The sequence below is a fragment of the Solea senegalensis genome, unplaced genomic scaffold (assembly GCF_019176455.1).
Source record: "Solea senegalensis isolate Sse05_10M unplaced genomic scaffold, IFAPA_SoseM_1 scf7180000017644, whole genome shotgun sequence".
NCBI classification, from domain to species: Eukaryota; Metazoa; Chordata; class Actinopteri; order Pleuronectiformes; family Soleidae; genus Solea; species Solea senegalensis.
Window position 1 is genome coordinate 109,271 of NW_025322474.1, and position 23,225 is coordinate 132,495.

Below are 23,225 nucleotides of genomic sequence, written 5' to 3' on the forward strand. Positions count from 1 at the left end.
GCCAGCAGCTGGCGCTGTCAACATGGCCGTAATATATTGAGTCTGCAAAACAAGACTGAGAAGAGATTACCATTCCTGTGGTGCTCGATCAGCTCTGTGAGCCTGTGCACAGCAGTGCTAACACTAGCATGCTAGCATTGTTTCTCTAGAATGAATGAAAATAACATCCTGTGAAAGTGTTGATGGCATGGACAATGTTTCTCCAATCCCACAATCCAATGTGCGACATATTTAAACCTTCATACGTGTCTGAAGTCAGGTCCTTCACACCAAGAGTGAATGAGCTCTCGTAGAACAACTGTACTCGGAACCCTACTAGGCCCAACAAGTACTAGTAGCCTTCCGAACCCAAACTAGTAGTGCCAAAATGTCCACTAGTAGCACTAGTGAAACATGTTCTGATGTCCCTAAGGGACAAACATCAAACATGTTCACTAGTGTTACTTTTAACACTGAATATTTCTTTACCAGTGGAACTAGTGGAGGGAAGTTTGTCTTACTAGTGAAGCTCTGAACCTCACAAGAGTTTTGCCGTACTAGTATGTGACTGTGCACTACTAGTATACAATGGCACGCTACTTTTGTAAAAAAGAAAAAACAGCAATGTATCCTTAATATATCACAAATAATCCACAATCTGTGTCCCTGCCGGCAGCCATGTTTTCAGCATCTTCAGGGCACAGTTCTTCTCCATCGATGGTCCCAGCTCAGAGCTGGAGTCATCACTGCATGGCTGCTGTGACTTTGTTACACAGCAGTTGTTTTCAGTGTAACTGAATCATTAGAATCAGGTCGTTCAGTACTTCCTTCATGACCGGAGCACAGACTCTGTCTGACTGTCAGATATTGTATTTTAGACATTTCCCTGGTAATTGTTGGAGTTTTTAACTGATCTCCAGTTCTGCATTGCTCTGCTTGATTCTTGTCAGACGTCTTGCTCATGCCTCTTCCTGTGACAGCACTCGACAGTCTGGTAGAACTCAGCTTGCTGAGAACCTCACCAGAGCAGGTACTAAAAAAAGTACCAGGTACTATAACAGCGAGCCGGTGGAAGTGTTTCTCACACAACCATATTTCAAAATGTGTCTAATTTATCTATTCACAATTCAACATTCCTTCAAAGCCATTGTTTGAAGTTCCAAAGTTCCTCAGTGTTCTGCTGTGTAACAGTCACAACTACACTATTGACACAGCTCAGAGTTCCTCTCACTCTCATGCAGTGCAAAGTTCATCACCACAACTCCCCAGTCTCTCCTTCATTTGCATCCTCATTCTTTTTTCCTTATTTCTTAATTCCTTTGGATTCCTACCCTCCCTCAAAGCCTCTCATGTCCTCAGTCCCATGTCCTTGTTTCTCCTCTCCTCACAGTGTTTGATCCAACAGCCTCGTTTATGTCTTTATTTTATATTATAAATTACAAACATGCACAGAGAGGCTGTCATGTTGTAGTTCATACTTGTTGCCAGTGGAGGTCAAATGAAGGATTGCTTGTTAATTATTTGAAACAGAATGACTGCAGGAACACAGAGTGAGTCTTGTTTGTAATCAAGGAAGTCATTGTGGAGATGATTTGGTTGATTAGATTTTACAGTGTTCCATGACGTAACCTCCTGGATGAAGTAACATCTTGGCATCATCAGCTGGTGTTTGTTGCTACATGCTCTGCAGTTGTGTGCTTCCTGTGTCCATGTAAGAATGTGTTCACATGGACACATTGTTCAGCCCTTGGCTGGTAACACACAGTGACTCACACATGCATGCAGCTGCACACACATGTCCCCGGGTTACTGACACACTGACCCCAGCTTCAGCCATTAAATGAACATATTTCTGACACTTCACAAAAGTATATTCAAGCAATGAATTCACAAAATAACAATGATTGTGGAACAGTGGATCAACAACTCCTGTTTGCCATCATGTAAAATGCTGTTCTTTGGACTTAGTAACACACGTATATAAGCTGAGAGCATGACAGGCCTGCTGCCACAGGGGGTGTGTCTTCTGTGTACGTTATTTGCATGAATAGAAAAGTATTGGAGGAGACATGTGAAAAGTAGGACTGTAATGGAGCAGAGCGTAAACACAGTGTTCATAAGTACATCACTGTCACTGTGCTAGCTTCTTTTGAAGGAAGCCTATACTCTGGATGTGAGAGCAGGGTGGAGGGATTTTAGCAGGATAGTTGAGTGGAATATAGAATAAGAACTACAACAACTGGGCATGACTTTATTAATATTATTATTATTAATAATAATAATGCAAATAATAATAAGATTAAGAATAAGAATACATCATACTTATATAGCGCTTTTTGGACACAAAGACGCTTTACAAAACACAAAACAAAACAGTTATTACAGTTATTAAAACATTAATATCTCTGAATTAATTCAATTATACAAACCTTTATTCTCTGTTTCACCAGTTTACAAATCAATGGCTCAAAAGTCTTTATGTTAAAAGCACCATCAAAACACCTGCTTCACTCCATCCTTTGTGCACATCAGTGAAATCAGTTGAAAGGTTGGTGTGGTGGTTAGTGCTCTGGTTAAGACCTGGGTTCATGCCGCAGGTTGGAACAAGGGTCTTTCTGCATGGAGTCAGCATGTTCTCCCTCTGTGTGTGTGTGTGTGTGTGTTCTCCAGTTCCCTCCCACAGTCCAAAAACATGCAATATGGTGATCAGGTAAAATTGGTTACTCTGAATTGACCATAGGTGTGAGAGTGAATGGTTGTGTGTCCCTGTGATGAACATCATGATGGGTGGAAAATAAGTTGCCTCCTCTCTCTCAGTGAAGTTCTCCTGGTGAGGGAGGGGCCTGCAGCAGTACAGCACATTGTCTGGTAATATTTAAAACTCCACCCAAAGAGTGAGGCTGAAGTGAACAACCCCTCCACCCCCAGCCCTCCTCTTTGACTCAGTCCTTCCTTTCTTGTGGACTGTGCAGCAGCTCACAGAAGAACTCCACAGCAGATGATGTGTGTTTTTCCACAGCTGTTCAATGACAGAAGAGACGCACGAGAGAAGAGATGGGCAATGTTCCTGGACCTGCAGGGAAACCGCGTCAGTGCTGCGCGCTGCTCGGACTCGTAGTGGCTTTGCTTCAGCTCTGCGCAGCGTTTAACTTGGACACGGACACGCGCCTGGTTTTCAGCGGACCGCCGGGAAGTTACTTCGGTTATTCAGTGGAGTTCTTCGGTAACTCGTCCAGGTAAACCAGTCTTTATCCCGATGTTCTCAGCTGCTGTACACATGTTGTCGTCACAGTCCAGCTGACTGAATGCAGATGTGTTATCTTCACCATCATGCCACCCTGAAATGTGTATGAAATGATAATTATAAGGGCTCAAAAGTAGAGATAGCATGATAGCAATATCCACAGATGCTGAGATCATGTTAAAGCTGTTAACACAATTGTCCAACCAACTCAAACTAATATAAAATAAATAAAAAAAGAAGAAATAAACAGCCCACAATTGAACTCAATGACATATTTGGTTTAAATCGGATTTTACATTTTGATCTGTCCAATACCGATCCAGTGTTTTTGATACTTAGTATCAACTCTTACTTTATCAAAAGAGCCATTTTTGGCCCCTGCTCCAAAAAATAATAAAATAAAATAAAAAGTAACCCTTTTGGAAACAAATAAAACAATATTTGGATTGTATGTGTGGTGTAGTGGTTAGCACTCTTACCTTTGCAGCAAGACTCGGTTCTGCATGGAATTAGCATGTTCTCCCTGTGTGTGTGTGGGTGTTCTCCAGGTTCTCCAGGCTTCCTCCCACAGTCCAAAAACATGCAATATGGGGATTAGGTGAATTAGTCACTCTAAATTGACCATAGGTGTGAGAGTGAATGGTTGTTTGTCTCTTTGTGTGTCCCTGTGATGAACTGTCAGGGTGTGACCCCGCCTATCACCCTCTGTCAGCTGAGATTGGCACGGCGACCCCCTGGTAGAAGTACGGTGGCTGACAGAGGCAAAAATACTGCAACGACCCAAAACACATGCAGGAGGAGAAACGAGCTGCAGATTCAAAAACACAAACCTAAACAAAAACATGCAGAAGTGAAAAGACACACACACCCCAAAACACACGCAGGACAGAAAACACACATACACAAACCCCAAAACACACACAAGACAGAAAACACATACAAACCCCAAAACACATGCAGGAGGAGAAACAAGCTGCAGATTCAAAAACACAAACCAAAACAAAAAACATGCAGAAGTAAAAACACACACAAACCCCAAAACACACGCAGGACAGAAAACACACACAAACCCCAAAACACATTTATGACAGAAAACACACCCCAAAACCCAAAACACATAAATGAAAACACACACAAACCCCAAAACACACACGACAGAAAACACACACAATCCCCAAAACACACGCAGAAAATGAAAACACACACAAACCCCAAAACACATGCAGAAACGATAACCCACACAAATGAAAAAATGTGAAATGAAAAACACACAAACCCCAAAACACATGCAGAAATGAAAACCCACACAAACCCCAAAACACACATAAATGAAAACACACACAAACCCCAAAACACACGAGAAATGAAAACACACACAAACCCCAAAACACATGCAGAAATGAAAACACAAACCCCAAAACACTTGCAGAAATGAAAACACACACACACCCCAAAACACATGACAGAAAACACACACAAACCCCAAAATACATGCAGAAATGAAAACACACACAATCCCAAAACACACAGAAATGAAAACACACACAATCCCCAAAACCAGAAATGAAAACACACACAAACCCCAAAACACATGCAGAAATGAAAACACACACAAACCCCAAAACACATGCAGAAATGAAAACCACCCAAACCCCAAACACACATAAATGAAAACACACACAAACCCCAAAACACAAGAAATGAAACACACACAAACCCCAAAACACACGCAGAAATGAAAACACACACACACCCCAAACACACGCATGACAGAAAACACACACAAACCCCAAAACACATGCAGAAATGAAAACACACACAAACCCCAAAACAAATGCAGAAATGAAAACACACACAAACCCCAAAACACATACAGAAATGAAAACACACACAAACCCCAAAACACACGCAGAAATGAAAACACACACAAACTACTAAGGAATGGCATTGACTACTTAATTCTTTATTAAAAGACCTTCATTAAGAGGGTATCCGACTGTAGTCAAACTACCTGACGCTGAATTTTAATGCCTGAAATCAACGCCAGATCACCAAGACCCAATTCTGTTATTGAATCTTCAGCATGTTTCTCCTCCTGCATGTGTTTTGGGTCGTTGCAGTGTGTTTATATTTAATTTATCATATTCATTGTATTTCACAAATGTATTCAATGTAATAAATGTGATGATTGTCAATGCTTATCATGACCAGACCAGATCTGTTCTCATGTCACAATATTGATACAATATCCATATGTTGCTCAGTCCGACTTGAAGTGTTTGCTGACAATTGATAATACATTTCAAAAACCTATACCAATACTGTGTCATCTGTTGAATATCTTTAAAGAGACTTTCATGAGACTTTGATGTGAAGTGATTTGGAGGAGGACGGTGTGAATTAGTGAGAGAACATCATTAAAACTAATGAGGCAGCACCATATAAGAGAAGCTGATGAACAGGTGAATGCACCACTGACAACCTGACAGCGAGGAAGTGAGAGTCTGCAGTGTGACAACAGGAAGCTTATTTGTTATAAAACGTTGTCTTTCTGGATAATAATATATGTGATAATAATATATGATAGTCCTTTATTATATGTGATATTACTATATACAGTATGTGATAATAATGTATGTGTCTACTCTGTTTCCATAACATCTGCATTCCTACAGACAGCCCCTCTGGACAATTTCAGGAAACTAGATAGATTTCAGTTCAGGGGCCCCCTCTTATTTTGGGGCCCCAGGCCTAAGTGTCTGCCCTTTTGTAACGCACCTGGAAATGATCAGACTATATTGGCTGAATTATTTATCACCTGATATTTGTTTCTTCTATCATTACATTATGAAGCAACATCACACACACACACACGCATGCACGCACGTACGCACACACACACGCATGCACACATACAAACAGTGGTCCTGTCATGAGCATATTAGCAGCCTGAGTATGATTAAAAACAGACGTGCATGTGTGTGTGTGTGAGACGGGTTTTAACCTACAGCAGAAATATGCTAATGTCCCTGTGGTACAGTCAGAGTTTCTGACAGATGAACTGCTGAGTGAGACAGGGACACAGACATGAGCACACAGGTTTGGTTTGAGTGAATGAACACAACAGTTCAGGTCAGCATCAGGGGGTGGGGCTAACGTGGTTTGTTCACTGACTCATTTCTTAAATCTGAGTTGAACAGAGGGGTTTGGTGTATGTAGTGAACTGAGTCACTGTGTTTCACTTCAGTGACTCGTGAGTCAGACGGCGTCTGTGCTTCGGTCATGAACAACTCAACCATTTGGTGAACAAATGTTTTTAGTGAACTGTTGTTTCCATCACTATCACAGCATGTACGGCACCATGACCTGTTTTCTCCTATGAAAACAGGTCATGAAGAATGGGGTCCTTTCTCTCCCCCATTTCTGTCCCCCACCTCTCCTCTGTCCCCCATTTTTCCTTTCACCCCAACCGGTCGAGGCAGATGACCGCACATCTCTGAGCCTGGTTCTGTCAGAGATTTCTTCTTCTGTTAAGAGGGAGTTTTTTCTCTCCACTGATGCCTAGTGTTTGCTCATTGTGTGAACTGTTGGGGTTCTCTGCTCTCCTTGATGTTGTCTATGTACAGACCTGAGATCATGTATGTTATGATTTGGCGCTATACAAATAAAATTGAGCAGTTTAGGATTAGGCAGATTAGAAAGGTTTGCTGCTTTATCTCACTGTTAGACAGCAGCACACTGGCATTGTTGATTCACTGCCTTCATCATTCAATTCAAATATGTTACATTGTGACTTTTAATGATAAAACCAATACAGGTTCTGTTGCGTAGTGTGATTCTTCAATATTTGAAGAAAAACGCCACTCAGTTACCTGCGAGTTTCCGTGTATTTCAAAAGTAATCATGAAGAGGGCACGACTGTTCACTGCCAACACTGCCAAGCTTTCTTATTTGGTTGCTATTTCATTAATTGCTATTGTATCTAGCTGGGTTGCTTGACTTTTGACTTGCCTGTTTAGTTAAGGTGAAAGTTTGTTGTTGATATTTTGTCTGCTAGGTCAAAGAGAAAGTTGTTATTGTTGCTGTTTTGACCTAGTTTCTATTGAGTCATCACCATCACCAGGTGTGAAGTTTCATTAGCTACAGGGGAGTGGCCAACACTGCTGTAACCAATCAGCCCCTAATCGGGTGTCTTTTAAAAAGCAGCATTCACTTTGAAGCGGCAGCCTCAGGAAGACGAAGACAAAGGAGTCTAAACCGGAGTCTAACAACGAGGCTAAGTACCTGTCTGCACTTTCCTATTCATGTTTCTTCTCAAAGATACTACAAACCCCACAATCACTCACAGCATCACCGTAAGCTGTCCTCACTTATCTATCCCACCCGCTCCACACACATCCAACACCTTGTTGCAGGGGGCCTGTGGAACTGCTAGTCAACTACCCACAAGACTGAGTTCATCTCTGGCTTTGCTACTGAGCAATGCCTGGACTTCCTTGCTCTCACTGAGACTTGGATAACACCCGCCAACACAGCCACACCTGTGGCTCTCTCCTCCGCCCACTCTTTCTACCACACACCCAGATCCCCTGGAAGAGGTGGCGGGACAGGTCTGCTTATCAACCCCAACTGAACTTTCACTCTTTACCCACTGCCACACTTCTCTTCACAGTCGTTTGAATATCATGCTGTAACTGTAACTCACCCAGTAAAACTAATCATTGTTGTCGTCTACCGTCCACCAGGCTCATTGGGACACTTCTTGGAGGAACTAGATGTCCTTCTTTCAAACATCCCAGAAAATGGCCCACCACTTGTTCTTCTTGGTGACTTCAACATCCAGTCAGAGAAGTCATCTGATCTACTTCTTTTACTTTCCTCTCTTTCTCTCGGCCTATGGATACGGCCTCTTCTAACCCAGAAGGCGGCACAGGTTCTGGTCCAGGCTCTTGTCATCTCACGCTTGGACTACTGCAACTCCCTCCTGGCTGGTCTCCCTGCGTGTGCCATACAACCTCTGCAGCTCATCCAAAATGCAGCAGCTCAACTGGTCTTCAACTTACCAAAATTCTCCCACACTACACCGCTCCTCCGCTCCCTTCACTGGCTTCCTGTAGCTGCTAGCATCCGCTTCAAGACTCTAGTGCATGCATTCCATGCTACAAACGGATCCGGTCCAGCCTACATCCAGGACATGATCAAAACCGACACCCCAGCCCGCCCACTCCACTCTGCATCGGCAAACCGGCTAGCTGTCCCCTCACTGAGAGGATCGCAGAGGCATTCGCAGAACTCCAGACTGTTCACTGTCCTCGATCCCTAATGGTGGAACGAGCGGAAAGACTCCACATCTTCCACCACCGACTAAAAACACATTTCTTCCGACTCTACCTCGACTAAGACGGCGACAAAAAAATACACTTGCTTATATATCGCACTTATGACTAGCACTTTATAGTTTGGCTTATAGAAGCTCTTATTTACTTCCTTCTAGCTCTTGTTTGTATCCAAATGTTTAAATGCACTTATTGTAAGTCGCTTTGGAGAAAAGCATCTGCTAAATGACATGTAATGTAATGTAATGACCTTGGTTTTCTGACTGAATGTGAGATTCAGAAAACTTTATTGTTCTGCGAGGGTCGTATGTGATAGGCAGAGGAAAGAGTTGCTATGTTTTAACATGTGTATTAAAACAATTCAAAATACACATTAAAACAGATTTTTTTAATATTCGAATTATATTTGACTCCCGAAATACGTTCCAACAGCCCTACTTTATATTTATTAATAATAATAATAATAATAATAATAATAAACATCCTAGACTTACATTAAACCTGTTTAATTGCAACATTTCAATCCCAAATGAAGAAATTGGTAATTAAGGTCAAAGTCATTTATAACGACCTGTTACTTGTTTGAATTCAAACCACACAGTACTGGCACGTCTTCATTTTACTATTTTGGGTACAGACACTTTCATGTGCGTACACGAGATGTTGGTACTTTATTTAGGTTATCTGTCCAGTTTGGTGCATGGTACATGATGTTCACACGTTGAGTCTAAGTGTTTGTTTTTAGTGTCTTGAGTTTTTATTTTTATTGTTAAACGAGAGCCACATTTATCAGAAGTGTTTAATTGTTAAGTGTTTTCCATAATGTTAGTTATATTTACTTTGTGTCCTGTAAGACAAAATAATAACATGACACTAAATAAAATGGGCTGTGTACTTGGAGTTTAAATCATTATAGGAAACGTTGAGGATAATCTAAATATAAAAGGTCTAACATAAGTGTAGTTTTTAGTTATTTTAATAAATCAATAGATGTGAACATTACTAGCATCTTCTGGTATCTTATCATAATTTAGTGTTTAGTAATTTAGTAAAAATTGACAGTTAGGGCTGGGTAAAAAAATTTATTCAATTCATTTAGATCAATTTCATTTAAATTTTGCAATATTGATTCATATGGCATGAGTATGAATCATACTCACCCAGTAGTTGTGCACGATGAAGCAGCGGCGTGTTTACGTCCGGTTGACGTTCACAAGCGTGCACATACACTCAGGAAGCCGTCCCAACTAAATTTGACGTCTGGAACCATTTCAGATTTTAAACAACACAGGACAAAGAGCTGGATTAAACCTAAGCGGTTTGCAAGATCTGCCAAGCGGAGGTCACTTATTGTAGAAATACTACAAACCTCGGAGGTATCACACGACACTAACGTTAGCTTCCGACAACAAGCCGTTTGGTACAAAACAAACTGAGGGAATCGCTAACATTACCAGCTGATTCTCCGCGGGCTATAAAGATAACAAAGATTTACACCCGCACTCTGTAAAAGAAAAAGAAGGCTGGAAGCGGCACATTCAGGGGCTCGAACCCCACGACGTAAACATCTGACTGAAACTGTTCTCCTCATGATGTGTATGTGTGTTGTGTTTGTTTACAGTTCAAGTTTAAAATGACCAAGTTTGCACTTAAAACCTGTCGTTTATGGTTAAGAGAAAAATTACATGTCATTTAGCAGACACTTTTATCCAAAGTGACTTACAATGGAATTGAGTACAATCAGCCAGGGGTGGAGTCGATCTTGCAACCATGATGTCTTTTGCACACAGGGTACCAGTCTTAACCACTGAGCCACTCCACCCTGAGAATAAAGTACATTTGTGTTTTGGAACACAGTTGAGACATTTTCATTATTTAAGAGCAGATCCAATCAGCACGCTTGGTTTAGGGGCTTGCAGCAAGAAGACGTTCGAGCCCCGGTTGGAACAAGGGTCTTTCTGCAAGGAGTTAGCATGTTCTCCACGTGTGTGCGTGGGTGTTCTCCGGGTTCTCCAGGTTCTCCAGCTTCCTCCCACAGTATAAAAACATAAAACATGTAATATGGGGATTAGGTGAATTGGTCACTCTAAATTGACCATAAGTGTGAGAGTGAGACTGAACGGTTGTTCGTCTGTGTGTGTGTGTCTGTGATGGACAGGTGAACTGTCCAGGGTGTGACCCCGTCTATTGCCTTCTGTCAGCTGAGATTGGCACAGCTCCCCCCGGTGGAAGATAAAGTGGTAGATAATGGATGGATGAATAATGAATTCATCTTTGCAGCCCTAATTCATACTTCATAGAACATTGGTCTCAGTGTGTAACTTTTAATTCTAGACAATTGTCACATGTTACAGTCAAACCATTGTCACATGAATACACTTAAGTCTATTAGTGACACATGACTCTCTGTCATTTGCATATACTGTATGTTAAAAGTCAGATTTTATGTACACAAGTTAGTCTGGACTAACCTGAATCATGTGATAGTCCGATCACTCCTGCATGTTTATGCTGAGTCGGACTGGAGTCTGGGCCAATATTAAAGTAGAAGGAGACCATGCAGCACCATCTTCCTCCAGAAAGCATATCCACCACAAGAGCCATGCTCAATCTAATGTGTATTAATGTTAACATTTACAGCAACGTACGAAACATACACGACCACAGCACAAATGATCTCACTGTTTGCTGTTTATTTCTTTACAGTTTATACAGAGATACAGCGCCACCTACAGAGGGGGAGTCAGATGTGCATATATTCTCCTCTGCATGTATACTTGGACTGCAGCCTTAGCTCGATTAAACTTGTAAACGTACTGTGTTTCACAGTATAGCAGTGTTTCATGAAGCATCTACACACATAGATGCTTCATGAAACACATTTGTAAGCAGAATGTTTGTCATCGAATCAGATTATTTTGTTTGAAATGGCTGGTTATGGTTGGTTAATATTTTGTTACCCAACATTCCTGTACTGCACAAAGAAAGTGGTTTGTTTTGTCAGGACAGATGGAGGCAAGTGCAACACTGAGCGTGTAAACGAGATAACTAAAAAGTAGGAGGTAGTAATATGACTGAAAACGAAGTCTGATAGTATTGCGTGAGAGCCTGTTTTCAGCATACAAATAATGTGACAGTGTTTCTGTTGACAAAGACCAAACAGAGGCAGAAAAATAACAAACTGAAAGTTGTGTACTTCAACTTTCAACCATGAGGGAATTATTTATAAATAGGTTTGTGTTGCAGATAAATCAAGTTAGACCTACAATTAGGATTGAATAATGTGGCCATGTAACTGCAGTCAGTGATGCATCATAAGTCTTTAAGTGAAAATTACAGGTTACACTTCCTCTGTTTGCAGATGTTCATGCTGGAGGTGAGTGAAAGAAGCTTCTGTCATCACACTGATACAACTACACTGTAAAAGAGGCTGTTGTTTAAAGTCAGGTTTACATCATGACTGCCTTTGACTGACTCAGGGTCTATATTTGAAGTCCACATGTGGAGATCACAGGAGGAGGTGGGTCCTCTGGCTTTTCCAGCACTGTAAACATTCCTTCTTTGTGGGGGATGGGGAGCACAGCGTGTGTGTGTGTGTGTGTGATCTCTGCTAATGCCATCAGTCGCCAGCATCTTAAAGCTGTGCCATTCTCTCTGGTCCAGACTGTTTTAGCTGAGCTTTCTGAAAGAGTTGATACCATACACACGTTTACAGTGTGTTTGTTGTTTATTCTTCCTCTCACACATTTCTTCTTAAAGCATCTGGTTAAATGCTTAAAGCCAGCAGCAGCAGCTATCATAGCAGGAAAGATATGTGCATTTACAATAAAAGCACTCATTTTATTTTGTAGTAATGCACTTAATGTAGCTGCAGAGCCACGTTTCCCATGACACAGCCTTTCTTCTTCATCAGATCAGTGAAACGACCAGTCTGTGTATCAGTCATTCATTAGTTTTTCAAAATGAAATGGAACAGATAATATACTGTTAATTTGATTTTCAAAATAAAATGAAAAATAAAGAAAAGGATAATGACATTGTCTTCCAATGAAAAAAAATAAGAGTGTTTCCCGTTTCATCCATTCATCATCATTCATTTTATGTCTAACGCTAGTCACGTGACCCAAAGGTTGTGTAACCTGGAAGTAACCTGTGACGTGGCAATGATCAATCACTTGGGCTTACAATACCCTGCAGCATATACAGTGTGTATATATATATATATATATATATATATTTTGACAAGACGGAACAGCAAGGACTCAGACGCCTTTTAATTGTCTTTATTGGCACTCGTGAACAATTCTCAAGGAAGGTCCTCTTTACTGAGGAAAAACAAAAGCGTGGCTATGAAAACCTATAACAAATGGCGAGCGCAACGTTCTACAAGAGAAACGTTGCGGAACTACAAACGCGGAACAAAAAAACACTCCGAAGAGGAAACAAACAGACTAAGGTTATCATGTAAAACTTAAACAGAAAACTCTCCAAACGGAGGAAAACACGGCTCTAAACACTTCAAAACGAAAACTAACTCAAAAGCGCAATCCTAATGATTGGCGATCCTTAACTAACTAAGAATGAGATCAAAAACAAAACGCAATCTAAATGATTGGATCTAACTAATAAAAGGTAAGTCACAAACCTAGTGATTGGAGTTCCTAAAAGGCTGTGAAAATTAACAAACAAAAAATCTCTCCCAAGGAGGAAAACAAAAGGGGCTATAGATCTGAACTAAGGTATCAGTAACAGGCTATGATAAGAAAACTTACAAAATAAAGCGTCGCTCACAAAGAGGATCAAAAACTTGAGGATTCTGTGGCTGTGACGAGGAGCTCGGGTGATCAGGCATGGACGAAAACACACTGGCACTGAAACAAAGAAGCAGAGAGTATTTAAGGTTCACATGGCTTAATTGTCAGCAGGTGTGTGTAATCAGGGCCGGCAGGCCGGCAGAGGAGGGGGCAGGGCAAACTGCCGGAGTGACAGATATATATACATATGTATATATATCTATATATATATATTTACACATGTTTTCTTTTTTTCTGTTCTCAGATTAGAATAATACTTTGTCTTTTTTCTGTCTAGTGTCAGTGTTGTGATCGGGGCTCCAAAAGCTAACACCAGCCAGCCTGACATCACTGAAGGAGGAGCAGTGTTCTCATGCTCCTGGAGCCAGACTAACTGTAGCATCATCAACATTGACAAACAAGGTAAGATGTCTTTGTTACAGAGATGTTTGATGACCGAAGATGGAACCTCTGAACTCAGTGATGAGTGAAGTTCAAAGATTTATTGTAGACATCTCAGTTTACTGCAGAGCAGAGTAAACGTTTAGGTCTTACCACCTAGTTTTCTTTTTAAATTATTCTTTTTTATTCTAATTTGTATAGTGTGATTTAAACTTCAGTGGTGAGGACAGAAGAGAAACGGTATTTCGATGTTTCTGTATGTCCTGTACTTAAAATGACAATAAAAGTCTTTGAATTTGAATAATGTTTCTGAAGGTGATGGAGCCGGTTAGCTTTGTGTCATTGTAAGTTGAAATTGTTATGATTGGAAACGGGGAAATCAGATATAGTAGTTAGAAGGAGTTGCACCTGTGCAGCCTCTTAGAGTGTGAGTCACATCCACCAACGTTTTGCTGTGACATCACTCTGGGAAATACCATTTTTCTGGGTTTTTATGGCCTTTACAAATATGAAACTCTGTGGATTAAAAATATAGAATATAAATATCTATAAAAGCTTGTGTCCATGTCTCCAGGTGTCCTGTGGACACTTTCACAGGCATCTCTTTTATTGTGCTCAATGGGAAAATTGCTTTTTGGGCCACATGAGTATTATTTGGCACCAGTGGCCGCGGGAAAAAAACTGTCTTCAAGGCAGAGGGGGCGGAGCTCTATCCAGTACACCATGGCTTCACTCAGTAAGAAGGGGGCCTGGCCTAAGGCTGTGCCTCGCAGGGCAGTGAGGCATGAGTTGTTGTTGTTCATCTACATGAGCCATAAACACATTTTTTGCCTTTCTCAGCCCAGAAGGCACTGAATTCAAATATTATTTCACATTTCTACGACATAGATGATCCAGTTTTAATAAACATTCATCGTTGCAGCTGTGAATTAATCCTTTAAAGTTGGCTGAAGATTAGAATTTTCTCTCACAGTCTTGCTCAATGTGAATTGATAAAGAAATATGATCTGTAAAAACCCAAGCTCAAAATCTAAAGCAAAAGTTATCTGTGCATCATAATCATGAGAATCACTGCAGTCGTTAATAACTCACATTGTTAAACCCTTGATATAAAACTGTAATGTTATAGCACCAAATCATAACATACATTAACTTAAGGCTGTACATAGACAACATCATGGAGAGCAGAGAAACACAACAGTCTGAGGTCAGAGGTTCAGCTCCCTGCCATCACCACTTTTACCACTCTGTGATGTTGATGTTTTTTTAAGTATGACTGTATGAGGTATATATATATATACACATATATATGTACTGTATATATGTATATATATATATATATATATATATATATATATATATATATATATACACATATATATGTGTATATATATATGTATATAGACTGACATGTACTGTAGACAGTGCTGATGGTATTTTAGTACCAGGAACTTGAGCCTCTAAAGAAAACAAAAGTAAACCTATTGTTAAGATAAGCTTAGCTGGTATATGCTAGCCTCTCGTGAATTTGGCCGACAAAAAAAATTGACAAAGCTCATAATAATTTTCTTTAAAATTCGTTTTTTCTTTTGACAGAGTCGTGTGTTTTCATACGTCACACTTGTTTCCCTTATTTTCATTATTTATGTCAAAGTTAATGCAAGAGGTAAGCGTGTGAAGTCGTCTTAATTTAAAGGAGTCGGACTGGGCATACTGTGTTTCTGCTTAATTCACTGTTTATTTCTCATTTAGTTCATAATATTTTTTACCTGCTCAGTTTACAGTTTGTGGAATGTTTGTTTTCCAGAATTCAATGAAAACTTGTACTGTATTAAAGATGCATGGCCAGAATTTTTAAATATTAACAACAATCTCTCTGATGCTGCATGGTGAAATATGGGGGGTGTGACCCAAGTTCCACATGTTGAAGAAATCAGGACCAGTAAAAAAAATATCACACAAAAGCTTTTGTTCTTGGGTAAAAGTGTGAGCAGTTGTGTTTTTTTACAGTGTTATGAGACATGAAGGTAACCTGACTCAAACGTTTAAAAAATAGAAGTAGCAACTCCTTTGACTCATTGAATCCTAGAGAAATAAAAAGTGTTTTTCAACATGGTTTTAAATGTCTCCTCTTCTTCCATGTTCCTCTAGGTGATCGATATTTTTATGTTAATGACGTGAACACTCAGGTTGAATATAAGTCCCATCAGTGGCTTGGGGCTACCGTGCGTTCCCATGGCAACAGCATCGTGGTAAGAATTTGACTTTTGAACATTAGTGCATTATTAGTGCACATTATACTCCAACTAATGCAAATTGGTTGGTGTTGCTTGCATGTTTTTACATCTCTTATACAGTCATGGCTGAAAGTGTTGGCACCCCTGGATTTTTTCCAGGAAATGCACCATTTTTCTCAGAAAATGAATGCCATTTACACATTTTGTTGTACACATGTTTATTTCCTTTGTGTGCATTGGATTACCACAAAAAGAGAGGGGAAAAAAAACCCCAAATGAATATAATTACAAGCAAAACTCAATAAATGGGCCGGACAAAATTATTGGCACCCTCAATTTAATATTTGGTTGCACACCCTTTGGAAAAAAATAACTGAAATCAATCTCTCCCTATAACCATCAACAAGCTTCTTGCACCTCTCAACTGGAATTTTGGTACACTCTTCTTTTGCAAACTGCTCCAGTTCTCTCATATTTGAAAGGTGCCTTCTCCCAACAGCAATTTTAAGTTCCCTCCACAGATTTTCAATGGGATTAAGATTCGGACTCATTGCTGGCCACTTAAGAACCCTCCAGCGCTTTGTTTTCATCCATTTCTGTGTGCTTTTAGAGGTATGTTTGGGGTAATTGTCCTGCTGAAAGACCCATGACCTAGGACGCAAACTCAGGTTTCTGACACTGGGCCCTACGTTGCGACCCAAAATCCCTTGGTAATCTTCAGATTTCATGATGCCTTGCACACAGTCAAGGCACCCAGTGCCAGAGGCAGCAAAACAACCCCAAAGCTTCAATATGTTTGGAAGTTGATTGGGGCTGCTTATCCACCATTCGGACTATCCTGAGTTGCAACCTTACATCAATTTTTTTCTTTCGTCCACGTCCAGGGAGATTTGCTACAGTGCCATGGGTTTTAAACTTCTTGATTATGTTGCGCACCGTGGACAAAGGAACACCAAGATCTCTTGAAATGGCCTTGTAACCATGAGATTGTTGATATTTCTCCACAATTCTGGTTCTCAAGTCCTCAGACAGCTCTCTTGTCCTCTTTCTGTTCTCCATGTTTAGTGTGGCACACACAGACACACAATGCAAAGATTGACTCCATGTCTGTACTTTTTATCTGGTTTCAGGTGTGATTTGTATATTGCCTACACCTGTTACTTGCCACAGGTGAGGTTAAACGAGGATCACATGCTTGAAACAACGTTTTTACCCACAATTTTGAAAAGGTGCCAATAATTTTGTCCGGCCCATTTTTTGGAGTTTTGTGTGGAATTATGTCAAATCAATTCATATATTTTTCTCTGCTTTTTTGTATTTCTTCAATACAGACAAAGGAAATAAACATGTGTATAACAAAACATGAGTAATTGCAATAATTTCCTGGGAGAAATACTTAAAAAATCTTTCAGCCATGACTGTATATAATATATATCAATAATCTTTGTTATTAATATGTTGGCAAACAACCAGCAGACAAGATTCAGCTTACAAACCAGTATGTACAGATAATGTATGAGGAATAAAAAGTGTTGGTGAATGAGTCAAACACTGGAGAGGTTAGTTTGACTTACATGATATTTCAAATGTTTTCAATCATTCCTTATTCCTTATATCAGGGGTGTCAAACTCAAATGACCTGGGGGCCAATGAGCATCTAGTCTGGCCAAGCGGGGGCCGACATAGAGCAAAACAAGTGGAAAAAACAACTATTTATTGCCGGTGGGCAATATAAGATATTCATTATGATATTAGACAGAATTGCAAAGTAAAAGTGTTTGTTTTGATATAAAATGATTCACAATAAAAACATATTTATGATGCACAAAAATGGAGAATTAAATTGAAAATAATGCCGAGGATAATTGTGATTAAAACAGATTAAATATATGTCATTTCATGTTGAGTGTAATACATTTAATAAAGCAATGATTACAACCCAATGTCTTATTACTATTATAAAATATTGCTGGCAAATACATTTAGTCTTATATTCTGTCTCTATTCCATCACCTCACACAGTGGTGGGTGGGCCGCATGTAATCGATTGGAGGGCCACATGTGGCCCCCGGGCCACCAGTTTGACACATATGCCTTATATCATTTGTGTCATTTCCATGTTTGTGGTGATGTACGTGTGTTTGTGTGCTTTTGTAGCTTATTCTAGTGTAACTTTACTTCCTGTGCTTGTCATTGTCTGATTCTGATGTGCACCTCAGTCTCCTTGTTCACTTTTTGTGTTTCTTAGGTATTTTAAAATTTCTGTTTGTTTTATTCTCTAACCATCACCTGTTTTCTTCTATGGTGTTTTTGCTCTTTGTTGACCTGTAAGATCATTGTGTCATGTGTCATGTGTTCACACGTGTGAACACTGTAGACCTCCTCCCAAACGTCACACTTTGGGAGGAGGTCTGACAATGGACTCTACAGTGTCACACTCAGCTCAAGACCGCAATACTCCAATACATTTCTCCATGGCTAACATCTGTTCTGTTGTGTTTTGTGAGCTAGTTTGTTGCATACAACACGTTAGCTCTGGATTAGCGTTTTTGTGGTTTTGCATTGAAAATAAATTGAAAACCAGTTTAGAGATCTGAAGTTTTCATGTTGACTCAGCTGTTGGTCATTCTTCTTCTGCCAGATTTATTATCAACATTTTAAGATACTATGCTATTTTTACAATGTTGGCTATGAGTCAGCATCCTATACTTGTACAACATGGATGAGTCATTGATTAACACTGTTTCATACGTGCATCATGAGTTATGTTGTGCCTTCATCATGACAGAAATGTGTCATCCATACCAGAACTTGACCTAAACCTCAGATTAAAGACTCAGTATAGAGACTTGTAAGAGGTTTACATACATGATAGCATTGTTGTTGTTCACTGAAGGGATTTAGAACCACTTTAAAGCTTTTAGGAAAGGAAACATAATCCTTTTCCTTTTTCAACAAGCCGACTCTCTGCTGTTTCCAGGCTTGTGCCCCCAGGTATTACTGGAGGACAGAACATGACACGCCCTTTGCTGATGTTACGGGAACCTGCTACCTCTCTGTAGACAGCCTTAAAACGTTTGTGGAGTACGCCCCCTGTCGAACAGGTACAGTAATGATAGAAAGTAGATAATAAGACAAGATGGCAAACAACACGGCCGTCAAATGTGCAAAAGTTCACTGTCGGATTTAAATTTCCAATTCTTCGAATCCAAAATCAAACGAGTCAAAATAAACTACTTTGACATTGTCTCAGCAGAGGAAACAGCTTCACTTCTGTCCCCTCAGAGGTCGCTGTCTGTCTCATGTCCCTCCTCTTCCACTTGTGTGACTTCTGTATCTGTTCATTATTCTTTTTTGTGTTCTTTAAATAGATCATCTCTTCAGTCAGTCATGTTTACGTCATGATCTGTGACGGTTTGATTGTTTATATGAACACCAATCTGAATGACGATCAGTTGTTTTGAATGAGCTGTTTTCAGATTAGTGTGTTTACGCGGCATATTTTTATTCAGATTACATGTGTCCATGTAAACTTAAATGTGTGTCTTTAGTCAGAAAACACAAAGACATGATTCAGACTTCCTGATGTTATTATCATCAGTGTCCATCTTTCATTGGTCCTCAAACATCATCATGTCCTTCTCCTGTTATCTTCACATTCAAATCCCCACCCGGCCAAAAGGGCTGGGGTACCCCTGAGCAAGGTACCCAACCACCATTGCTCCCCGGGCGCCACTCAGTATGGCAGCCCACTGCTCCTAATTCTAGGATGGGTCAAATGCAGAGGAATACTTTCCCTAAGGGGATTAATAAAACTAAAAAATTCTAGTTTACATTCCAGTGTCCTCTAATGCCAACTTAGCATCAGTATCATTGTGAGCATCCATCTCCAACAAACCATAGATGTGGAGGCACACTGTGGTGACTTCTTTGGATGATGTGCATTTGGGGTCAAAGGTCAACCACATTTTCACACCACTAACAGTTTTTCTTATTTTCTGTTGGTGCAGTGTTACAATTAGACATGGGACAGTTTATGTTGAGCATAAGCAACAATGATAGTATAACATGTTACCAACACATGGATGGATGGACGGACGTCTGATCCCACAAACTGTTACAGCAATGCAGTTATACATGTTAGGAAAATCAAGTATAAAATAAGATGTTAAAGGAGATTAATAATGGCTCATACTTACCCACATCATGAAGTTTTGCCTCTGGAAACATCTGGTTCACTTTTAATCTTGCTTCTGATTTTCCAAACACAATGATTTCTCCTGTCGTGCATGCAGGAATAAGGTCTACACCTGTAATCAGGTTATATACCTGGTTGCAATCATGAAATATGAAAGTCAGGAGTGTTTCCCCTCTGTTGGTTCTGTTCACTGCAGAGAGACATGGACCTGCTGGACAGGGATACTGTCAGGGAGGATTCAGTGCTGACTTCACTAAGGTAAGTCTTTGTTTGTGCTGATGTAAGCAGACTGTACATTAGACTTAAAGCAGAGTGTGTGTGTGTTACTGTGATGTGTGTTACAGGACGGGAGGGTTGTGCTTGGAGGACCTGGCAGCTTCTACTGGCAAGGTGAGCTCACAGGAACACTGTGTATGTGTGTATGGAAATGATTGTGAACTATCCAGGGGATCAATCAAGCAACAGAACTAACAAGGAAACAACATGTCTTATTTTAACCGCTGACCTTTAACCCTCTGTAACCCTTCCATGGAACAGGGCAACTGATCTCAGCCACCACAGAAGAGATTGTGAAAGCCTACTACCCGTCTTATTTCCTGCTATCAGTCGCTGGGCAGATTCAGACCCAGCAGGTGCAGGGCAGCTATGACGACAGTTACCTTGGTGAGAATGAACACATTAAACAACTCATCATCACATTTGCTCAAAAGAGGCAGTATTATTCTAATTTTGCATTATGCTTTTTTGTCACCTATGATTTTTAATAAATGGAAGGGTTGCATCAGGAAGACCATCCAGAGGAAAAATCTCTGCCAAATCAATCTGTGGATTATGTGTCTAAAAGAATCAAAAATCCCAGCAAAATGTTATTTTAAGATCTTTTCTTGGCATATAATTTGTGAAGTGTATGTGTCATTCTCTAGTGTTAGGAAGGACACAATTCAAATGTGTTAGAAATACAATTTACAATGAGGCATCATCCCCATCAAATATTATTGTACCCCTGCAATTGCAGTTCCAGTCATGAATGTGTGTGAAGTGAGTGTGATAGTGTGATGATGTGAGATAGCGGCAGTGAAAACATGGCTGTCAGCAGGGACACAAGGAAGAACTGATTTTAGCTCATGTTTGAAGGACATGTTTGCGCCATGTCTTAATGTCTGGAAACTCACTCACTCTCCTGCACCAAAGTCCATGGAGGAAATCTGCAACATTACACCATGACACATAGGAGTTGTTGACCCATGACTTGTGTGGGTCACAAAATGTGTAATTTTGTGACTTTTTGAAATGACTTGTTCAGATTTATGTAAGTGAGCAGACTCACATGTGACTTAAAAACACAGGTTTTCTCTGTTGACTCCGATGAGGGAGAGGCTGGTTAACAGCAGGATAACGTGGCAAACATAAAAACTTAAAATGGTGACACCATCAACACGAGTGATATATATTTCTTAATGCCTCTAAAGTCTGTGGTAAACTTCCACATCCAAACTCAGTTCAATCTCAACTTTTCCTTCAGGTTACTCTGTGGCCGGTGGTGAGTTCAGTGGGGACGATGAAGAAGGTGAGGCTCATGTTTACAGTTCTGACACCTGAGATGTTTGTCCTCATTACAGTCAAATATACATTTGTAAAGACTTTATTAAATCATTGAGATACCTTTGTTTTCACACCAACACCTCGCTTCTTTCTCTTTTCCTACAGACTTCATAACAGGAGTTCCAAAAGGACTCATGCTGTATGGTTTAGTAAGGACTTCCCACATTAGAATTTTACATCTTTCTGAATTAAAACAAAACCTAACTAGTATTATAAACTGTGTAAAAATACACTTTACATCCAAGAAAAATGAGGAAAGCTGGATAAATGATCATGATGTATTATTGACAGCATGTGGTCAGTGTTTAAATCACTGTTGACTCCTGTCTGTTCCAACACAGGTTTCTATATTAAATGGGAGGAATCTGAAGTCTGTGCTCAACTTGACAGGGGAGCAGGTATGTGCATGTTCACACTTAAGATGGCATGTTCTGAAGATGAAGGAATCTGACGTCTGTAAAACAAACACAGTCAGTCATTGATTTTTTAAATCCCTCCCACCAGGGTTTACGTTGGCCGGTGTATGCCGGCATTTGGCCGTTGTCATGTGAATTTGGCCGGCAAAAAAAAGTGTCAAAGGTCAATGTCCAAATAATAAAGGGGCCATCCACAGGAAACTTGTTCAAGTAAATACGTAAATATTTTTTGGCTGGACATGTGTTCAACCTGAAACTGTATTTTTTGGAAACGCCTCCCAGAGTAAGGAAATCTGGCGTTTCCGTGTAGACAGAGAAGACGCTGCTTTCGGAAAACCATAACGTCACATTCCCACAGTCATTCATTGTCTTGTGTTTGCAGATTGTTTGGCAGTTTTCTTCTATCTTGCGAGTTAAAATTTGAAACTCGTGTCCACAGCGTGAGCCTTTATTGTGATGCACGTCTGCACACAAATACAAGTGCCGGTATTCAAAATACCGGTCAAATTAAGTGCCAGCCCACTTCCATGTTTGCACTGGTCCATGTTTACTGATGTCACAGCTGGCAGCCGTGATTTCACTGAAAGTGTCTGCTGCTTTCTTTTGAAATGTTACTAGGTGGTCTTTTGTTTGTGTCATCAGAGGTACAGAGGTGTTGACCTCAGACTGAACGGCAAAGAGTAAACTGTGAAGTCACTGAGAGTGATCTGAGGTGAACTCCAGATGCAGTGGCTCTGTGATGTCACTGGACGGCCTTCAAACGCTGTCATAAGATTTAATGTGAAGTGTTTAGATACTGATGTCTGCGATGTTTTCTCTGCTCAACCTTTTATCATTCACTCCATACAAAAGTACTAAAAAAGCTAAGAAGTAATAAGTGGTGTGACATTACAAATGTGTTTGATGTAAGAGTCATAACATTACTCATTATTGAAAAAGCAACTGAGCTCTTCAGGCCTGTTCACTGACTGAGTTTTAAAAGAGTTTGGATCATCTACCTCTACAGGAACTCACAGAG

At 40.2% G+C, this 23,225-nt stretch overlaps 1 protein-coding gene across 1 annotated transcript in view; it reads left to right on the forward strand.

Annotated features, from left to right (window-relative positions):
• Window positions 1-2,884: 2,884 nt before the first annotated feature.
• LOC122764749 (integrin alpha-5-like) overlaps window positions 2,885-23,225 on the forward strand; it is a 71,758-nt gene continuing 51,417 nt past the window's right edge. Inside the window, exons 1-10 of the mRNA XM_044018673.1 lie at window positions 2,885-3,215; window positions 13,651-13,775; window positions 15,906-16,006; window positions 18,972-19,095; window positions 20,386-20,447; window positions 20,534-20,579; window positions 20,727-20,852; window positions 21,712-21,756; window positions 21,897-21,940; window positions 22,133-22,189. Coding sequence (XP_043874608.1) covers window positions 3,034-3,215; window positions 13,651-13,775; window positions 15,906-16,006; window positions 18,972-19,095; window positions 20,386-20,447; window positions 20,534-20,579; window positions 20,727-20,852; window positions 21,712-21,756; window positions 21,897-21,940; window positions 22,133-22,189 — 912 coding nt within the window. The 5' untranslated portion in view covers window positions 2,885-3,033. The remainder of the gene's footprint in view (window positions 3,216-13,650; window positions 13,776-15,905; window positions 16,007-18,971; window positions 19,096-20,385; window positions 20,448-20,533; window positions 20,580-20,726; window positions 20,853-21,711; window positions 21,757-21,896; window positions 21,941-22,132; window positions 22,190-23,225) is intronic.